A 22,024-nucleotide genomic window follows, 5' to 3' on the forward strand; every position below is an offset into this window, starting at 1 on the left:
TTTTTTAAGAATAAGTTAAACACCTCTCAGGGACTGTCTAGATCAGGGGTTCTCAACCTTTTTCTTTCTGAGCCCCCCCCCCCAACATGCTATAAAATCTCTATGGCCCACCTGTGCCACAATAACTGGTTTTCTGCATATAAAAGCCAGGGCCGACGTTAGAGGGTAACAAGCGGGCAATTGCCTGGGGCCCCATGCCACAGAGGCCCTCACGAAGCTACATTGCTCAGGCTTCAGCTTCAGCCCCAGGTGGTAGGACTCAGGGCCCTGGGCTTCAGCCTCATGCAGTGGGCTTCAACTTTCTACCCTGGACCCCAGCAAGTCTAATACTGGCCCTGCTTGGTGTGAAACCTGTTTGGGGTCACCCCTGATTGAGAACCACTGGTCTAGATAATACTTAGTCCTGCCTCAGCCCAGGAGATTGGACTAGTTGGCCTATTGAGGTCTCTTTCAGTCCTACGTTTCTATGATTTCTGACCCTATAAAGTCTTGTGATATTTTACAATTGAAATGCTTGACCTGAAATAGCAGAGAATGTGTTGTTCAGTAAAATGCCATGTGAATATACTGCTCTATTTTATACACATGATTTTTAGTAACAGGGAACACATGAGGAGTGTCACCTATAAACAGAAGTTTTACTGTTGTACAGTCTAATTATGTGTCTTTGCTTTTCAGTACTGAGAAATGGTGCTTGGGAGATTGTCCATTGGGAAAAGGTGTGTATTTGGTTTTTTGTTTTTAGGGGTGTAAATTTTATGATTATACTGACATTTGATACAATTTATATATTTTATCAGAGTAAATGACAGTTATATGAATTAACTTACAAGTATGATGGAAAACATTATATTTTTCAGTTTTTAGTAGCACTTTCTAGAATATTAAATTTAGCTTGTTTAGTAAAATGTACTTTTAGGCCCAAAACCAAATTCCTCATTCAGGCAAAACTCTCATTAATAGTTCAGTGGAAGGTCTGCCTGAATAATATTTCAATGAAAGTTTTGCCTGAATGTCTTCAGATTTGGGGCTATTAGCATATGGTATATCTGTACAAGTACCTTTAGAATTATTAAAATTAATAGACAAGAAAGTAGCTCAGTTTTTATATATTGAGCAAAGATTAGTAAAAATGTTTTTAAAGTTACTTAATATATTTGCAAAGCTTACCTTGTGTTTAAAATACTAAAAACTTAAAGCATTGTTGTGAGGTAATAGAGCAATGTACTGCTAAAGCTGGGAAACATTCAGAAGTTCTGTTCAAAAAGTATTTCTTCATACAAGGCACAGTCAATCTGTGGAACTCCTTGCCAGAGGATGTTGTGAAGGCCAAGACTATAACAGGGTACAGAAAAGTAGATGATAAATTCATGGAGGATAGGTCCATCAATGGCTATTAGCCAGGACGGGCAGTGATGCTGTTCCTAGCCTCTGTTTCCCAGAAGTTAGGAGTAGGCAACAGGGGATGGATCACTTAATGATTACCTGTTCTGTTCATTCCCTCTGAGGTCACTGTCAGAAGACAGAATACTGGGCTAGATGGACCTTTTGTCTGACCCAGTATGGCTGTTAAGTTCTTATTAGCAAATGTTTGTCAAAAAAACAGCTTTCGTAGATTTGTGTAACCTGAGGTTTCAATAAATTTGATTCAGTCAGATTTTTTTTCACCCTGTGGAATCATCTACTTGCAAACAGGAGAGGTTTAACGTCATGAGATTCACATCTGTTTGCATGGGTTACAAATTAGCTGGAACCAGGAGCAGGCATCTGCTGTGATACAAGTTTAGGGAAACTAATTTCCTTTTGTGTAACTAGGCTAAATATAAATCTGACTATAGAACAATAATAAGAGTTCCCAATATGAAGGGCGATTAAAGTGGAATATATTCAGTGCCAGGAATACAGTGAGACTAGGCCTTATTTCAGTGGGATTTGGGTACCCAATCCCCCTAGACTTGTTTGAAAATCGTTGCCTAAATTTTTAACTGTCTTTTTGGCAAATTGAGGATTTACCTATGCGTAAAAGTTAGAGATAGATTGTGTGTTTGACTGTTAACCAATTCCCAGTTTTCTTACAGGTAGATGTTGGAGATATAGTTGTAATAAAAGGCAAAGAGTATATACCTGCTGACACTGTACTTCTCTCATCAAGGTAGAGATGCCCACTGATGCTTACAATGTAGAGGCTGGTTTCTCTACCCTGCATTAATTTTGTGATTGCTCCAAGGAAATAAGAAATAAACAGAAATACTCTTTACCTCTCCCATAATTTTACATTTAGTATTGAAAAAAAATCTGTATTTGGGTATTTAAAATCTTAAACTTTTTTTTCATGCTTGGCATATATAATAAATAAAAGGAATTGTATCAGTCAGTTTTTTTAGAATTACATTGAGGGGTGTGCTAATCCCCTAGGGCAGAGGTGGGCAAACTACAGCCCACAGGCCACTTCTGTCCCGCGGGACCCTGCTGCCTAGCCCCTGTGCTCCTGGCCTGAGAGGCTAGCCCCTGGCCCCTCCCTTGCTGTTCCCCCTTCCCCACAGCCTCAATTCACTGCGCCGCCGGCACAATGCTCTGGGTGGCGGGGCTGCGAGCTCCTGGGGCAGCACAGCCACAGAGCCCGGCCTGACCTTGTGCTCTGTGCTGCGCGGTGGCATGGCTGGCTCCAGCTGGGCCAGCCACCGGTGATCCAGGCAGCACGGTTAGGGGGCAGTTGAGTTCGGGGTGGTGGTCAGGGGTCGGGGCGGTCAGCGAGTGGGGAACAGGGGTCCCCAGGGGGCAGTCAGGAAGGAGGGGGTTGTATGGGGGTGGGGGCAGTCAGGGGCAGAGGTTCCTGGGGCCATCAGGGAGAAGGGGTGGTTGGATGGGGCAGGGTCCCTGGGAGGCAGTCAGGAATGAGAGGAGGGGTTGGATGGGGCGGCAGGGGGCAGTCAGGGCTGGGGGTTCTTGGGGCTGTCAGGGAACAGGGAGCAGGGGGGTAGATGGGGCAGGGGGGATGGGGGCTGTCAGGGAACAGGAGGGGTTGGATTGGGCAGAAGTCTGGGGGGGCTGTCAGGGGGCGAGAAGCGGGGGGGGTGGATATAGGGCCGGGCCATGCCTGGCTGTTTGGGGAGGCACAGCCTCCCCTAACCAGCCCTCCAGACAACTTCCAAAACCCGATGTGGCACTCAGGCCAAAAAGTTTGCCCACCCCTGCCCTAGGGATATTATATTACCAGGAGCTTTAAGGCATTTAAACTTAATTCTGTTGTTTGATATAATGCATGGATCTAACTGTTTGACTAGATGTCTATTACTGCATTTAGCCAAATTAACTTTTCACTATATTCATAACAAATTCAGTCATTTTTAAAGATACATTGATATTTTGCCCCATACAACAGAAGTCTGTTTTTATGAATAGTTGCTAATTTTAAATTAACACAAAAATAAATCTGAACATAACAGAGTAACCACCACACTATCATGAAATTTTACTTATGATGCGATGTCTTTTTGAACAGAGAATTTACTTTAATTCTTTAATATGTAGAAGTTAAATAGAATATCTGTATATTCAAACCAAGTTTTCAAATTATATAAAGTTTCTGTCTTCAAACATGAAACAAAAACTCTATTTATATTAATCATAACATAACACTGCATAAAATCATAAATAGCATAAACAATTGTTTTTAATGAATATTCTTCATTTCCTTGGACAGTTTCATTTATGAAAGCCAGATTTTACCATGTGGAAGATGCACTTTTTTCAGAATCTGTTTGATCAGGTCATGCGCTATTTGCAGTATCTATTCTAACAAATACTTTGAAATAAGAATGATTTAAATGCTTCAGAATAATTTATGTATTTTGATTTGCAGTTGTATGCATCTGTTTTCTGATTTTGTTTAGTTTTTGTATTACCATAGGGCCTAGGAGCACTAGAAACCCTAAGTCTAAGTTGACAACTTGATTGTGAATGAGAGATGATAGGCCAGGTGGAGATTGTTTAGTCTGCAGAAGAGAAGAAGGAGGGGGGATTTGATAGCTGCTTTCAACTACCTGAAAGGGGGCTCCAAAGAGGATGGATCTAGACTGTTCTCAGTGGTACCTGATGACAGAACAAGGAGTAATGGTCTCAAGTTGCAGTGGGGGAGGTTTAGGTTGGATATTAGGAAAAACTTTTTCACTAGGAGGGTGGTGAAGCACTGGAATGGGTTACCTAGGGAGGTGGTGGAATCTCCTTCCTTAGAGGTTTTTAAGGTCAGGCTTGACAAAGCCCTGGCTGGGATGATTTAGTTGGGAATTGGTCCTGCTTTGAGCAGGGGGTTGGACTAGATGACCTCCTGACGTCCCTTCCAACCCTGACATTCTATGATTGACTGTAAAGGACCTTGCAAGTGGCTACAATGGAAGCATTTATAACTTAAAAGAGTGTTTGTGCATGTTTGGGGTTAAACTTTATGCATGTGTTTAATTTACTGAAGTTAATAAAACCGTTCTTGTGCATAAAGTTAAGCATGTGCATAAAGTGTTTGCAAGATTAGGATCTTTTGTAGTCTATAAAAGGTGGTTGGGTTGGAAGGAGTTGAATTGTTATAAATTTGGGATTTCTGTTAGTGTAGCTCATCAGTTAAGACCAACATTTCCTAATGATAATCTAAAATCAGAGAGAGAGACAGACAGTATATTCCTTAATTACAATCTATGGATTGTCTAATACAAGAAATGACCTGTCACAAAGCTAGGGAGAGGAGAGAGATTTTCCCCAAGTGGCGTCCCAAGTTTGGGAAACACTGTGTTAGAAGAATTTTCATACAAAGGTTTTTTTAAGGCTTCTAATCCTTAATTAGCAAGACAATCTGTAGTATTTCAGAGGTCCCGATAGGTCATGGAATTAATGTCATCCAGCTGTCCAGTATTACACAGTAGATATCTTTGAAGTGCTGATGTAATAACATAAAATCATTTGGGTTGTAAGCACTCTCTCTAATGAATCATTCTGTTTGCTTCATGGCAAGATTACTATAAAATCATGACTGTTGTGGAGAAAGTAAATAAGGAAGTTTTACTTTCTCTTTCTCATAACACATGAACTAGGGGTTACCAAATGAAATTAATAGGCAACAGGTTTAAAACAAAATGAAATATTTTTTCACACAATGCAGTCAACCTGCGGCACTTTTTGCCAGAGGATGTTGTGAAGGACGAGAGTATAACAGGTTAAAAAAAGAACTAGATAAATTCATGGAGGATAGGTCCATCAATGGTTATTAGCCAGGATGGGCAGTGATGATGTCCCTAGCCGCTGTTTGCCAGAACCTGGGAATGGGCAACATGGGATGGATCGCTTGATGATTACCTATTCTGTTCATTCTCTCTGGGGCACCTGGCATTGGCCAGTGTCAGAAGACAGGATACTTTGGTCTGACCCAGTATGGCCATTCTTCTGTTGTTAGTACTTATTTCCAAAGCCTTTTACCATCTCTGTCCTCCTGGGGTAGAATTTTGTAACTCAGAAGTGTTCCTTCTCCTTCCATACCTTGTTAGGCAGCACAGTATCTGAGGAAGTGAAATCTTTTAGTTCCTTCTGTTTGGTGAAAGCCCCTTTCATACACAGTGTGTCCTCTCTGCATTATCAGAGGAGTGTAGCAGTAGAGGAGTTCTCTACTCTCTCTTGTTTTGTTTAGGAGTAATGACAGACATGAAGAGAGAGAGAGACCAAAATATGTCTTGATAGTCCTAGTCATTATAGGACCTATATGCTAAGTCTGAAAAGAAGAAGGGGAGATGGCAGAGTCATGTGAGGCTTGGTCTACACTACCACTTACATCTGTATAACTTATGTCACTCAGGTGAATATGTGCCCTCCTCCCCGCAAGCAATATAAGTTACACTGACCGAAGTGCTGGTTTGGGCAATGCTATGTTGGCGGGAGAGTTGCTCCTGCCAACATAGCTATCACCTCTCGTGGAGGTGGATTTATTATGCTGATGGGACAGCTCTCTCCCATTGGCAGAGAGCATATTCACCAGACACGCTACAGCAGCACCCTGAATTTTCCTCATTCATGGCATCTTTTGCGGCAGCAGCGATCTGATAAGCTGTGTGGGGCTCCAATCTTTCCCCTCCACTCACACTCAGTGGGGTTAATTCTCTCCTGTATCCTAACTCCACTTGGTGTAGGACAATGTGAGGGCTATCAGATAACTGCTTTACAGCTCTTTGATTTTATGGGCTGGTATGGATGGGGAATGAGTACGGTATATGTGTTTGGAAAAGAGCTCCTTCTGTGCTTCCTTCTTAAATTCATTCATTTGGGGATGCATTTCGATATCAAGAAACTATTCTCTTTCCAGAATGAGTGACAGAGATCAGGGATCAGATCCAGAACTTCATGTGTGTGTGCCAGATCACTCTCAAGTAGATTGTGACATTTTATTTTAACATGGTTCTGTAGGCCAGGCTCTATTTTAGGTTGCTAAAATGTGGTTGGTTCTCGAGCAAGGAATAGCAGTTTTTGGAGAATTTGACTCAGAGTTCTGGATTACTTTGGGAAGTTTTATCCCTGATACAGTGGAAGGACTCGTATCTTTTTGTGACTGAACTGACAAATTCAAAATGGACTTGCGTCACAAAGGCTCCAGCAAACAGAAAATGGACAAAAGAAGCATATCCTTTACATATTTACATCCTTGAAATGAGGACTGTCTTAGAGTGCTGCTGAGATTTCAGAATTCAGTGATTTGAAGGTGGGGCTTGACATCTTGATTATTGCGTTGTTGATCAACAGGCAAGGTGGATTTTAGATTGGCATCTGTGGTCCAAACACGTCTGCCTCTAAATTATTGGGAAACACTGCACAAATCACAGAGCCTGAGAAAGGGGGAGGGGGGAATCTTGGCAGACAGTGTAATTGATCAAATGATTTCTCCAGGAGGCTGGTTTCTAAATCCAAATATCTTTGATTTGATTGTCCAAAGATGAAGCCATGCAAGTATAGACCTATTTGCTTAATCTTAAGCCAATTCTTAACAATTCTGAATCATATTTCTTTGCCATGCTTTCAGTCCCCTGTACCAGATCCACAGACTACAAGGGAATATTTGGATTTCTATGGCTTGGTTGTTCATGTTAATGATTCCATAGTGTTTTATCAGATCACAGGGAAAGTTTGTTTTCCCCCTGTTCTGAGGCCAGAGGTGTGGAAGCTATGAGGATACTCATTTCTAAAGTTTGTGATTCTCTCCAAGACAACCATCTCCCAACATTTTGACTGTCCAGGTCTCTGGTGTTAGGGTCATTCAGGAGAGGATCAGCACAGTTTTTTCTTTGTTTGTTTTAAACACCTTTATGAGGGGACATCATTTTGAAATGTGTTGCCTGGAGGACAGATAAAATAGTTTAATTTAGTCCTGATAGTTCAGATTAGTTAGAGGTTTTTCACCAACTGTTGTAAAGTTATTCATTCTGTCAGCAGATATTCATTTTTGAATCATTACTATAGCCATGAAAGCACTCAGCTGAAGCTATAGAGAGATGAGGATTTAATCAAATAAAGTGTGTAAAATAAGACTAAAAAAAATCTTGTGTTCTTATTGATTCTTGTGAGTCTCAGTGAAGTAGAATGGCCACTAAGAAACTGAAAATATGTATCCCCAGATGAAGAAACACAATTAATAAGTAAATTCTTATTTTTGTGTATTTCCTATGTTTGGATAAACTAAGTCTGTTTATACAGAATGTGTTAAGCTGGAGAGTTGAGGAATTTCTTTAGTCTCAAGAGTGACTTTCTTTTCCCCAAGGCTGAAAAGGGCTGACATGAAGTTTCCCTTTATCCTGCATTTCTGTACCATGACACAATGCCTGCAATCAGAATAGTTTATTTGTGTATGTATGTATATTGATTTTCTTCAGAGACCAGAGGGAGAGTCATGGTTGCGCACTATGATAAGAGGAAAAGCGTGTCCCACATGCTTGTCAGCTAGATAGTGCATCAGGACAGATACTCTGCCTTCAACTATATCTGTTGTTACAGAAAAAAACCACATTGATCTCACTACAGTATTAATCTGAGCCTTATATCCAGTCCGTATATTAAGATACATAAAATATTGTCAAATGGTCATTATTTTCCAAGCAATATAATATTATGGTAGCGCCTAGAGGCAAGGCTCTGCAGTGCTGGGCACTGTACAAACATACAGTATAGACAGTACTAAGTGTATTTGGATATTATAATACTTGGGTATCAATAATACTTAGAATCAAAGTTTATAAATTATGATTGGATGCTAATTACATTGGATTTTTATCTACATGTAAAGATTCTTGTCCTCTTACCTTTTCAGAAAAAGTTGAATACTACTACTAATGCTACTGTACCTCTGCTTTGAGACCTTTATATAAGCAGTGATTTGAGAACATAGGATGCTCGTATTTTATTTTAACTTCATTATCAATTTTTTCTGAAACTTAGAATCTGTGTTTAAAGTAAAGCAAGCTCGTTGAGCAGCAATTTATATGTTGTTGTCTTCTGCTCTCTGACCTGATTTAAATGGATTTTGAAAAAAATTGTCATCAAATGTGTCTATTAACATGTATTGTTTTGTATAATAATTTCAGACTTTGTCTCTTTTTGTCTCTTTGTCCATTTGATTTTTTCCCCGTTACTCATTTTTCTGTTCTAATCATTTTTAAACTGGGATATGTAGGTGGCAGTAGGGGAAATAGTGAAAGTCACCAATGGGGAGCATCTCCCAGCTGATCTCATCAGTCTGTCATCAAGGTTAGAATAAACTGGTTGCACAGGAAATGTGTATGTGGGTCCTCATGTACCAAATTTGAAAAATGTAGTTCAATTTTTGTCTGCATAACTATGTTGATATATCAACCGTCTTAAAAACAAACACATTACAGAGGTGAATTTTATAGAACTAGAAAAGATTTAGTTGATAAAGATATTTATATAGGTTATTGAAATGTATAAATGTGTGGTAGCATTCCCAAATACTGAAAATTTGTTTCACTCCTCCCTAGTATATTTTTGTATTATATTCACCAAAATCATTAAGCAAATTTTCATAAAACAAACTGTCACTGTGAAACCATAGTATAACTTTTTGCAGTGTTGTACTTTAGACAAGTTGAGAGGGAATACATTTGAACCGTAGACAACTCATTGTTTTCAATAAATTATATACTATAACAAATCATTAACATTTGATACATTTTTATAGGACCCTCTGCACAAAGTTGGATGTTGCATATTCTGTACTGCATGTGATGGAAAAATAGCTCCATTCTTGTGTGTAGTGACAAATTGCATGTTACTTTGATATACTTCAGCTTTATACTAGTGTTTGTACTGTGGCTGCAGTTTTTCACTAACAAATCAAACAGCCTGCCGTGATCTAACTGTAATCTGTTTACTTTGCATTCTACTAAAATGGTTGCAATTTAGCATGTCTCTTATTTGCAATGTCTTTGCTACCTTAGCCTTTTCAAAGTGCTTCATAAATGTGTTGTTTGTTTTTTGACTGTTAAACTAATAAAAAATGCTAGAATTAGACACATGCATTTATTGAATCAGCTATACAAAAACAGTCTAAATGGAAGTCTGTCATTTACATTCTTAGAAAAGTTGCCCAAGAAATAAATCAATGAGTAATTGAAGTGTTTCTTCAATCTTAAAATAAGAGGTTTGTGATCATTAAATGTCATATTTTAATGCTAGCATAGTCAAAATATGAAGAAGTAATCAATACATTTTAAAAAATTCAGAATATTTGCGGCAAGATAAAGTTAATGACACATTGGCTACTATTCATCATTGACTGAAAACATGCTTTAAACTTTCTATATGTATTTATTTAATAATAATATTGAAATTCCATTTTAATTCTTTAAAAAAGGAGAGTAAAAGCATTTTCTATTAAAACCTACAAGATTTCAAATCACTGTAGAGGTTAAATTCCTATTTATTTACTTCTAGTATTTTTAATGACTTCCTGGGCCCTTACAAAAACAAAGCTAAATTTCTACCACAGATCTAAATTATTGATTCTGTGCTCCTGTCCAGGAACTGACAGCTGAGTAAAACATTTCAGAAATCTTGAACCATCATTCCTGACTCTGCTGCTTACTCACCATGTGACCTTAGGCAAGTCACTTGATGTTTCTGTGCTTCAGTTTCCCCATCTGTAAAATGAGACTAATGTTTACTCAATTTCTATCTGAAAATGTCTTACTAAGAATGAAAAGTGGTATACAAATGTTTATTATTGTTTGTTAGTTAATATTTAAGAGCCTAAGTCTGTTGACATAGGAGATATGGTATAATTACAATACATGCTGGGGTGGTATGGTATCAACCACTTATTAGCATAAGTCTGAATAAATGCACGACTCCAGTTGCAATATCTTGCATAAACTCAAACTTGTAGTCTTATTCTTTGAGAACAGGGTTTACATAAAAAGAGGCAAGACATGGGAGCTAAATGGCAGTATATCAGTTGTGCATGCCTGTTATAAAAAAATATATTAAGAGACCTTGGAATATCTGGAATATTCTGATCAGCTGTTATTTGTGAGCACATGTGAACCATGAATAGGAAGCTTTCTACGCTTTTGGAAAACTCCAATTATATATACACATTTTTCTTCATAGCTTTGATATATTTATGGCAGACATTTTCTGAAAATGTGAATGACTTAATAATTTTGCACAACTATTTGTCCCTAGTAGCTTTTTTATCTGAAGGCTTTTATTAAAGGAAATGTAATATATAAATATATGTTAGGAAATTACAGAGAGCTTTTACATGTTAATAAATTATTATATTTGTTACTGTGATATATTAAAAGATATATTTTTTTTCTAAAATTTTTGCTTTATTTTTTCTAAAATAAGTGAGCCACAAGCCATGTGCTACATTGAAACATCAAATTTAGATGGTGAAACAAACCTAAAAATTCGACAGGTAAGAATTTATGTTTTCAATATATTAGCTACAGATATTTTAAATATCTGATTGTCTGCTTTCTGTGTATAGTTATTTCAATATAAGGATGTACTGCTGTTTGTTAAGAAATATATGAAAGCATGTTTTAGGAGGCTTAATTCTGACAGATTTCACGAAGTGGTGAATGTTAAAGAGGGATTTGAATGTAAAGAGGTTCACAGTGGACTTGTTAGTGAGTAAAAGGGTAAAATGTTCAAAAGCCCAAAAGTGACTTAGGAACCTAAGGGGCAGAAATTAAAGATGTTTAGGTCCTACGTTCTATTTTCAAAAATAATATGGGCATTCAGAAGCCCAAGTCTCATTGAGTATCTAAATAACTTTTTATATGGACTTAGACTTCTAAGTCACTTAGGCAATTTTGAAAATTTTCCCCCTAGGCTTAAAGTATAGTGTGGAAAAAAGCATAAAGACAAAAAGTGAGGAGTAGGCTACAAAGGCACCAGTGATGCAAAATGAATGGGTAGAGAGAAGAGGGGAGCAGAGTTGAGCCTTGAAGGTGACCATGATAAGGGTGAACAGATAGTGAGGAAATTGCAATAGTGATGTAGGGGATGATCAACACAAAGACAAGAATTCTGACTAGAGGGTCAGAAAGGTAGGGTCAGATTACTGAGATTTTGTAGAGATTTGTAGAAAAAGAGGGAGGGAATTTTTGGCAATATCTAAATTCCTCCATCTCACCACATTTCCATAATATGACTCAAAGATTGTAAATTTGTGTGATTAGGAGAATGAAGTTATTAACAATAGAGAAGAAAGGAAGTAATGGAGATAATTTGATAGGAAAAGATTTGAGGTTCACTTTTAGTCACTTTGAATTTGAAATTGAAAAAAGAGTGCAAGAGAGGAGAGATAGCTGAGTCACCTATATGCAAATGATAGTTGATGCTGTGTGTAAGCAGCTGAGGTATTCTAGAGATGAAATTACGAGATTTTGAAATTTATAGAAATAGAATCATAAGCTTAGATGAGACTGCAAGGGTTATCTAGTGTCTAATCCCCTGCCTAGATGAACTTACTCAGTTCCTTAGTCTTTGCTCTTATGGCTTGCATTCCATCCCTTTGATCATCTTTGTCGCTCACCTCTGGATCCTTTTCAGTTAATCTACATCTTTTCTATACATTGGTGGTTAAAATTAGACACAGTAATCCAGCTGAGGTCTAACCAGTGCTGAGTAGAGTGGTACTGTCACCTCCTGTGACTTGCATGCTGTGCCTCTGTTAATGCAACCTAAAATTGCATTTGCTATTTTTGCAACAACATTGTATTGCTGACCCATGCTGAGGTTGTGATTTACCACAACTCCCAGATCCTCCTCAGCAGTGCTGCTGCCATGCCAGTTATCCCCCATTCTGTATTTATACATTTGGGTTTTCTTCCCTAAGTGTGTAGTACCTTACAATTGTCTTCGTTGAATTTCATTAGCTTCATAATCTATTGTATGTATGTAGAAAAGCTTCCTAAATATAAAGGTATCAATCAAATTTTCAATGCATACTGTACATCTTACTTCATTCTAGAAACTAATGACATGGTGATAATTGTTTAAAATCTTATCTATTCCAAGCTATAGAGCCAGACTGTGACTTCTTAAGCCTTGTCTTGCTCTTTTTTTTAGAGAGGGAAAGCATGGGTGAAGGAGGACTGCACATGAGTGGCGGCCTGACTTCCCCAGAATTTCTCTTAAGAGATCTGCATCATGTTCTCTTTCTGACTATCAGCCTTTTGAAGGATACAGAATGCATTCTCCTCCATACTGGGCCACCTCCACTGTCTGGTGTGGGCGGGTGTTTGTTTGGGGTTATGACTCTGTCTTTCATCCAGATCGCTTTCAAGAGGCTAGTGCTACCATATTACTGGCCAAGAGCTGTGCCTGTGCTCCCCAATGCCATTCTGTTGGGACCCTCCATGGAGGCCGACATGGAAGCTCCCTTCCTCTGCTGTGCAATGCCAGACAATCTGTTGTATAATATATAGGTTAACTTATTATTTTATATTTTGTTTATTGTAAAGTACTTTTATAATATAGTGTTACAACAAACTTTGTTTACAGGGTTTGCCATTGACAGCGGATATAAAAGACATAGACAGTTTGATGATACTTTTGGGCAGAATTGAATGTGAAAGCCCAAATCGACATCTCTATGATTTTGTTGGAAATATCAGACTAGATGGGCATGGGTACGTAAACATCTGAGTAAAACATTTCAATATATTTTAAAACCTACTGTTAAATCTCTTGAATTGTGGTACAAATAGCTGAGTCCTTCAGCTAACAAAGCTTCCTTTTCAACTGAGATTCTAATGTCAAAGGTTATATTCGTGATGCCAGGAACTTTAGGTCATATAGTAAGCAACTTTCAGATGCTAATAATATAAATATAAAGCAGTGCTAATTATAAATTCATTCCAAAGATGATTTTTGAAATCTCTCTTAATCACTCATCCTGCTAATCTCTTCCATTCCCTCATGCTTTAGTTGGGGAGTCTCTATTCTACAAGTTGGATATAAAAAGGTCTCTTGGCTTGTGTCTGGAATGGACCAAATCCCTTAGTATGTACATCTAAATTCTTGTTTAATTTGACAGAAACACATTAAGTCAAATTGTATTCAAGAGAACTGTGTCTGAATGTCTGCCTGTTTTTTCATTGTTACTCATAAGGTATTTATCTAAAGATAGACAGCCTAAGTGTGGTTTCAATACACAGATTTGCAGAGTAGCTTAATGAAAGTTTTCAAGATACCTGATGCTTACAAAACGTTATATGGAGTCTGTTGTGGTGTAAAAACAAGTCTGGTTTATTAGTGTGACAAAATGAACCTCTACTTTCAGAGTAGCCCAGTTCTCTATTCCCCAAATCTTATTTTATAGGCTCTCTCTGTTTCTGTAGTTGAAAGTTTGAGAGGTATTTTATTCCTCTGTATACAATATTTTTCCTGTTTACATTTAGTGATAATATGTGTTTCATGTAAGAAGTTGTCTGGGATTGGGGGGTTGATCCTGTAATCAATTTTTAACAATTTTTTGTTTATTTCATTTTTATTTACCAGTTTCTTACAGATGCATTCCTGGAGTTTTCAGTTGCAAGAGTGTCGATCTGTTATAATTCTACTGTACTTGTCATTAAAGAAGAGCAAAACACTTACCTATAATGCTTCTCTGAAGGTAATAATTATAATAGATCCACACAGCCATCCTCTTTCCTGTTAGGAAAAAAGTGTATTTTTGTTCTAAATTTCATTAAAATTCTTTAATTTGGTCAACGAAGAATGTTCAAAGTGCTACTGGCTGTTATGCCTCAACAGCATGTAGGAGCATGCCATCTGCTGGTAAAGCGATTTAATATTTCAGAAATTTAATTTTGGACTTTTTGGAACAAGCTTTATGTGCAGAAGGATAGTCCCAAAAGTGTGGCTCTAGTGTAATATGTACCTTCAGAGAACAAGAATTATAGGTAAATACTTTTTTCTGGATCCTGACCTCTTCCCTGGTGTAAGAAATTTGCGTTATACTTCTTCCTGCAAATACTAGAAGTAGGTCAGACTTGTCCACCAGCTTTAAGGGTTTGGTCAGGCCCCTTTTGTGCCAGATTCTGTGCCTCTCATAGGGCAACTGGAGTAACAGTTTGGTGTTCCCACATTATCAATTACAGTCCTCGCTTTTTAGGGGCATCAGTGATCAAAATGTTTCTCCCCATTTTCTCCTCTCCATTAGAAAACAGAAATTTCAGGGACTCTAGTCCCTGAGTGGGATCTCCCAATGGGCTCCTTCTTTCTGTTTGTTCCCCCACTGTGGTAGAGCAAGCCAAAGAGGGCAAGGGCAAGAGCTAAAAGGTGCTCCGACTGACGAGGAAATCCTCTCAGTAGCCTCTGAAGTGGAGCTCCACCACAATAACTCCACTCTGTGGACCCTGGTTATGCCTCAGGATGGGCCTCAAGTCTGTGGCTTGTTGAGACCTCTAAATCCTCTTTTAATCAGCAGTACTCCAATGAAGACACTTCCACAAGGACAAGTCAGCCCTCTTCAGTTCTTGGGATTTGGCAAAATACTGTGTCAGTCAAAAATTTGTCAAGGGTAAGTCCAAACTGTCCTCAGGCCAGTCTATAGAGGGAGAGACATCCCAGATTCTAAAAAATGGGTGTCTGAATCACTTGGAAAGTACATGGTATATTTTCTCCCTTCCTTTCTTCCCAATCATAAGATCTGGGCTATCTGGGGATGCTTCCTTACATTGCCCCTCTACTTATGTATCAGATGATAAGATGTGCCATTACCTAGTGTGGTAAGGCCCAAAAGGGAACAACAGAAAAGAAAAGAAGCCAGTCACCTGACAGCAAAAGAAAATAAAAAGCACTGCAGATATTTTTCAACTTCTATGAGCTTTGGCTCTTCCCTCAAAGAAGGGGAAAGCTCTTGGCTTTGGCTCATGAAAACTCCAAGCTAGCTTTAGGAGGAAACCCACTAGCCTCTCCTGCAAAGTTTGTCCCCCAGACATGTTTGAAACATGTTTGTTGAGGAGTAAGATGGTGGCCACTATTAAAATCTGGCCAGAGAAATAGGATGAGGAAGTTAAAATCACAAGCAAATACCTGCTATTCAAAACAAAAATAACTTTACCATCCCGCTTCATCTCTCCTTTGAAGAGCATTAGTTAGGAATAGGAAATGCTTGATAAGGAAAAAGGGTTGGTCACTGAGCCCCGAAATTCTACAGGATCATAGAAGCCAAAGGTTCAGCCTTCATCCTCCCAAGTATCAATGCAGTAGTTTCAACTCTGACAAAAAGACAGGTTGCTGGGGATGGATTTCATCTTAAATAATACTCTAGACAGGAAGGTAGATGTTCCAGTTAGAAGTGACTTCAAAGCTTCTTCAGCAGCCTTACAGCCCCAATGAAAACAATGTGCTTTGCTAGAGCCACTGTGTCCCGTTGCAGAGACCTAAAAAATCTTAACCCCCAGAAACCAGTCAAATTCAATACAATACTTAAGAAAATATCCTTAGCTACTGCAATTATAATGGATGAATTCATGGACCCCATGAGGCTGCCAGTGAGAGATTTGGCTACTAATTTAGTGTTCAGACCCCAACTTTGACTTAAGACCTCAACAATTGATAACTATTCATAGCAAATCATTTGTGGCTCAAAATTGTCGTGTTCAAGGTGAAGCTTGATGAAGTAGTATTTAAAACATACAAATCAGAGTTTGCTCTTCAGTCCAAGTTCAAGAAGGACAAGTCATCGTACAAAGACAGATTCCTTCATTCATATGCAGAATAAAAGTATGAGAGAGAGAGAGAGAGAGAAGGGACTACTCTTATTCTATAGGTAAGACCAGGGTCTGAAACAATTGAGGAAAACTCAGCACAGGGAATGACTCCAAATCGTTCTTGCAGTCCAAACAATATGATTGCAAAAGAGTCTCCCTCTGTCCAGAAATAGATCTAAGAGGCAGGATATCCTACTTCTCAGTGTATTTCATTCAGGTAAGTACAAAATCATCCTGATGGAAATCTTGCACCTCCTACAGCTAAAAGCAATAGAATCTGTTTATAGAAGATGATTCGGATTCTGTTCCATAGTCTTCATAGTAAGGAAAAGATGAAGAAGAGTCCTTGTAGTCTTAAACCTCTTAAGGCTTAACTGATTAATGAAGACAACAGGATTCAGAATAGAGACTTTAACTTCCATCACAGCATTCAGTCTCTTCAGCAGCTCTGCTAACATTGGTAGATCTGGCAGAAACGTATCTTCATATTCAAGTCAAGCCCTTCATTTGGTGGCAGTAGGAATCTTGTGGTGAAAAAAAATTCTCCTTTTGTAGTCTGGACCCGAAAATCATGAACAAAGCTACCATCTTCTAAGGATGCAGGAAACATTTGGGCTGCCACAATGTAAAGGGAATGGATTCCCCACCATCACAGCTCATATTTCTGCAGTAAACAGTACTATACACACAGGCTTATCCAAGTCTCTGGTAGAGCAGCTATAACACTGAGGTTGCCTAGGGCAGCCTATCCGTCCAAATCAATAGCTAGGTGTATATTTTTTTTCTCGGATCTGCGCGCAGTGCTACAAGTTCTCATGCCCCATCCATTTGAACATGTGACATATAATTTCATGTGTTTCCTTTGCATAAAGACATGCTTCCTGCTGGTAGTGATGCTGGCAAGAAAAGTCTCCAAAATTTCTGCTCTTGGAAAATCTGAGTCTAACTGTATCTTCCGTGAGGAAGGGGTCAGCAAGATCTCAACATCTAAAAGACAAAGCATGGCACATGCTAGGTATGAGAAGAGCAGTTAAACTTTACCTTGATGAGACCAATCAATTCAAGAAAAAAGTGTCCTCATTCACTTTCTTTCAACCGAGTGCCTGGGCTTGAAAGTGTCCAAATGCTCCAAAGCTGTGTGGAACAAGAGCTATAGCACTGATTTTTTTTTTTAATCAAGGGGGAAAAAAAGTAGTTCCAGAAGGGATCCGAAAACATGCTCAACATGCAGGAAATGTGTTAGTGACTACAAAGCTGCCCTCTGCTCATTTATAAACACTATATTTTAAGAAACACTACAGCTTGACCATCCATTTCCTAGAAGAAATATTCTTTATCATGAAGATGCTCCAAGGGGAGGTTCCAAAGTAAATTACTGTTATTACCCTTAATTTTAAGGAAAGGGGTACATACTTCTCTATCTTCTCTTTCCTTACTTGCTCTCTCTGCATTTCAAACATTTCAGACTGGGGAAGAGGAGAGGGCAGGATCCACAATGGAAAATTTGTTACTTGCTGATTCCCTTACTGAGGTTGACCTCATCCTCAATCTTTCCCACCCAAGATAAATTATTGGAATATCTCTACAATAGTTTTTACAGGGTCTATGTATCATATATAAACCAGAGTACTAAGGCACTGTCGTTAACACGTTTATTTATACTCTACTACTAATTTGCTGATTCCATACAGCTATGGAGATACTCATCTGAAGTTAGGGAGCCACCTCATTGACAAGTCTGAATTGCATCTAGTATTTGCAGAAGGAAAGGTGGAGAGATTGGGCGAGATGTTAGTCCCATAAAAAAATAATCAGGTAACAAATTTTCTGTTTTACTAGGAGCCTGAGCTACGGTATATGTCATATCAGTCATCTAAATCAGCAGTTCTCAACCAGGGGCCTGGGGCCCCCTGGAAAGTCGCGAGTAGGTTTCAGGGGGTCTGCTAAGCAGGGCTGGCGTTGGACTCATTGGGGTCCAGGGCAGAAAGCTGAAACCCAGCCGGAAGGGCTAAAGCCCATGGTGCTGAGCCCCATTATCTGGGGCTGAAGCCAAAGCCTGAGCAACTTAGCTTTGCAGGGTCCCCTGTAGTGTTGGGCCCTGGCAATTGCCCTGCTTGCTACCCACTAATACCAATCCTGGCTTTTATATGTAGAAAAACAGTTATAGTGGCACAGGTGGGCCACGGAGTTTTTATAGCATGTTGGACTGCCTCAGAAACAAAAAAGGTTGAGAACCCCAAACTAAATTGAAATGGTCTCAAATATAAATTAACAAGAGAAACTCAAAAATCTGTAAAAGCAGCAAAGAATCCTGTGGCACCTTATAGACTAACAGACGTTTTGGAGCATGAGCTTTCGTGGGTGAATACCCACTTCGGCGGATGCAATTCTTTGCTGCTTTTACAGATCCAGACTAACACGGCTACCCCTCTGATACTCAAAAATCTGTATATTTCTAATGTATAAAGTGCTGCTTTATGAAGAATGCTATTGAATTGAAGTACATACTTTAACTGATACAGATAATGTCAATTTGTTTTGCTATCCCTAAGTAAAGAATATACAAAAAATTTTTAAAAAATCAGGTTACTTTAAATTTTAAATAGGATCATGTGTATAAAGGTTATTTGTTTATTTGATATGATGGTGGTGGAATGGCCTAAAATGTGATCGTTCCAAGAAAATGATTGGAATCATTTAAGAATTAATTTGAAAAATGAAATTCTTAAGAGTAGATGAATTTCAGTTTACAAATACACGACTCCTTCCCTGAAGATATTCCTTGTGATATTATACAAAATAAAGAAAAAAATGTACAATATTAAGTGTTACTTTCAAAATGCCCGTTTAATAGTCCTGTATTTAGTGACATATTTGAAGAAATGACTAGTGGTTTTGTAAATCCCTACGTTTTGCAGTGCTCACCCTGAGATGCTTAACATAGGTCTGATTTTTTTCAGTTAGTGTTGAGTACCTGCCGTCTGAATCAGGCCGCTTTAATGTGTTTCAAGGGAGGCACTGAAAATGACTAGTTTCTTTTGAAAATGTAGCTCATACATTGTGATGACTACTGACTGCTGCTTACTTTTATTCCTTGTAAAGTGATGAGTTACAGTAACTGCTCACTTAAAGTCGTCCCGGTTAACGTTGTTTCGTTGTTACATTGCTGATCAATTAAGGAACATGCTGATCAATTAGGGAACATGTTCGGTTAAAGTTGTGCAATGCTCCCTTCTAACATCGTTTTCAGCTGCCTGCTTTGTCCACTGCTTGCAGGAAGAGCAGCCCATTGCAGCTAGCTGGTGGGGGCTTAGAACCAGGATGGACCGGCAGCCCCCCATCAGCTCCCTGCTCCCCTAAGTTCCATGTGCAGCAGCTGCACAGCAGGCTAGCAGTTGCAGCTGTCCCTCCCCCCACTGCCATGTGCTGCTCCTGCCCTCTGCTTTGGAGCTGCTCCCCAAGACTACTACTTGTTGTGCGGGGGGGAGGAGAGGAAGAGCGGGGCTGATGTCAGGGTGTCTCCCTCTGCCCACTCCTGCACCGCGCTTACCCCATCTTCCATAGAGCAGGGTGGGGACACATGACAGGGCTCAGGACTGAGGGAGCGTGCTGGCAGCAGCTGGTCTCAGCAAGCTGATCTAATTAACAAGGCAGTGTACTTAAAGGGGAAATGCACATCTCTCTCTCACACACACAGTGTGTGTCTCTGTCTGCAATGCTGTCTCCCCTCCCTCCATTCCTGCTGCCTTGTAGAGTGTGAGAGTTAACCCTTGAGGGCTCAGCCAATTGCTAGTTCATCATTTAGCAGTAAGGCATTCCCTGGGAAATATTCCATACTCTGACTCCTCCACCTCAACCAAGCTTCACAACCATCATCACCGTGTACTGGTATTAAATTGTTTGTTTAAAACTTATACTGTGTGTGTGTATATATATATATATATATATATATATATATATACACACACACACACACACACACACACACACACACACACACAGTATAAGTTTTAAACAAACAATTTTTATATATATAATATAGTCTTTTGGTGGTGAAAAAAAATTCCCTGGAACCTAACCCCCTCATTTACATTAATTCTTATGGGGAAATTGGATTCGCTTAACATTGTTTCGCTTAAAGTCGCATTTTTCAGGAACATAACTACAAGGTTAAGTGAGGAGTTACTGTATTTTATACTGATAAAATATAAAATTGCTTCCTTCCAGTACTGTTCCACTGGGACCTGACCAAATTCTTTTACGAGGCGCTCAACTAAGAAATACCCAGTGGGTTCATGGAATAGTTGTCTATACTGGACATGATACAAAACTCATGCAGGTTTGTCATTTAAATGTGGATATTTTATAAATTCTCTGTTTTATTAGGTTTTGATACTATTATTGTTACACAAAAGCCATCTTTAGTCTTTGTCGTAAAAAATGTTTTAAGTTAAAGAGACCAGAAGATCTGTCCCTTTTAATGTTGGCTTCAAGGTAGTTAAAATATAGTGTATTTGTAGCAAAGCTGCTTTTTTTGTGAGTTAGATTGAGTAAAATCAAGATGTATTTCTTCTGTTGTTTACGTAGAAAGGTACCAAGCATTTATCCTTGGAAAAATGTTTTTTCAGTTGCAGGCATGTCCTTATTCTTATCAGTCTGGATCACTGTAGTTTGCCTGATAACCTTTGTATGATTTTCTGGCTGTTTTCGAAACTGTCTTATTGCATGCCTTCCTCACAGCATAGGAGGAAGAATACTTTTATGAACACAGTGTGAAATTAATTCATTTGAAAGTTAAGGGTGGGGAGAGGAATGTCAAACCCCCAAAATATGAGGGTTTTTTTCTGGTATCATTCTGAATATCACAACTGATCTGTAGTTGTCAAAATAAATGAATGCATTCAGTTTAGTGATGCATTATCATTTATTCATTTTCCAGTTTGCATAGTTCAGTATTTTGAAGTGGATTTCATTGTTCTCTAAAGCCTGGTCTACACTACGCGTTTAAACTGGTTTTAGGAGCGTTAAACCGATTAAACACCACACCCGTCCACACTAAGAGGCCCTTTATATCAATATAAAGGGCTCTTTAAACCGGTTTCTGTACTCCTCCCCAACGAGAGGAGTAGTGCTAATATCGGTATTACCATATCGGATTAGGGTTAGTGTGGCCGCAAATCGACGGTATTGGCCTCCGGGCGGTATCCCACAATGCACCACTGACCGCTCTGGACAGCAATCAGAACTCGAATGCAGTGGCCAGGTAGACAGGAAAAGCCCCGCGAACTTTTGAATATCATTTCCTGCTTGCCCAGTGTGGAGCTCTGATCTGCACAGGTGGCGATGCAGTCCCAAATCCAAAAAGAGCTCCAGCATGGACCGTACGGATGTGATCGCTGTATGGGCAGACAAATCTGTTCTATCAGAGCTCCGTTACAGAAGACAAAATTCCAAAGCATTTTAAAAAAATCTCCAGACAGAGGCCATAGCAGGGACTCAGCACACTCCTGCGTGACAAGCGTAATGGAAAGCCAAAGAATCAAATGGATGCTCATGGAGGGAGGGAGGGGAGACTGAGGACTCAAGCTATCCCACAGTTCCTGCAGTCTCCGAAAAGCATTTGCATTCTTGGCTGAGCTCCCAATGCCTGTAGGGTCAAACACATTGTCCGCGGTGGTTCAGGGCATAACTTGTCAATTTACCCCCCCTCCTCAGAAGGAAAAGGGAAAAAATCGTCTCTTGACTCT

At 39.1% G+C, this 22,024-nt stretch overlaps 1 protein-coding gene across 7 annotated transcripts in view; it reads left to right on the top strand.

Annotated features, from left to right (window-relative positions):
• Window positions 1-22,024, top strand: part of ATP8A1 (ATPase phospholipid transporting 8A1) — a 233,578-nt gene that overhangs the window by 48,918 nt on the left and 162,636 nt on the right. For 4 of the 7 annotated variants that reach the window (XR_005599008.1, XM_039539925.1, XM_039539927.1 and 1 more), the window contains exons 6-10: window positions 679-719; window positions 2,079-2,152; window positions 10,894-10,963; window positions 13,060-13,187; window positions 20,505-20,616. Coding sequence is in view for 6 of the 7 variants with exons in the window: in XM_039539925.1 (XP_039395859.1) it covers window positions 679-719; window positions 2,079-2,152; window positions 10,894-10,963; window positions 13,060-13,187; window positions 20,505-20,616 (425 nt within the window). In the remaining variant the exon portion in view is untranslated. Of the gene's footprint in view, window positions 1-678; window positions 720-2,078; window positions 2,153-8,695; window positions 8,770-9,985; window positions 10,144-10,893; window positions 10,964-13,059; window positions 13,188-20,504; window positions 20,617-22,024 lie in introns of those variants that run through there. The other 3 variants (XM_039539926.1, XM_039539929.1, XM_039539930.1) reach the window with 3 other exon arrangements.

The sequence above is a fragment of the Mauremys reevesii genome, linkage group 5, assembly GCF_016161935.1.
Source record: "Mauremys reevesii isolate NIE-2019 linkage group 5, ASM1616193v1, whole genome shotgun sequence".
NCBI lineage: Eukaryota > Metazoa > Chordata > Testudines > Geoemydidae > Mauremys > Mauremys reevesii.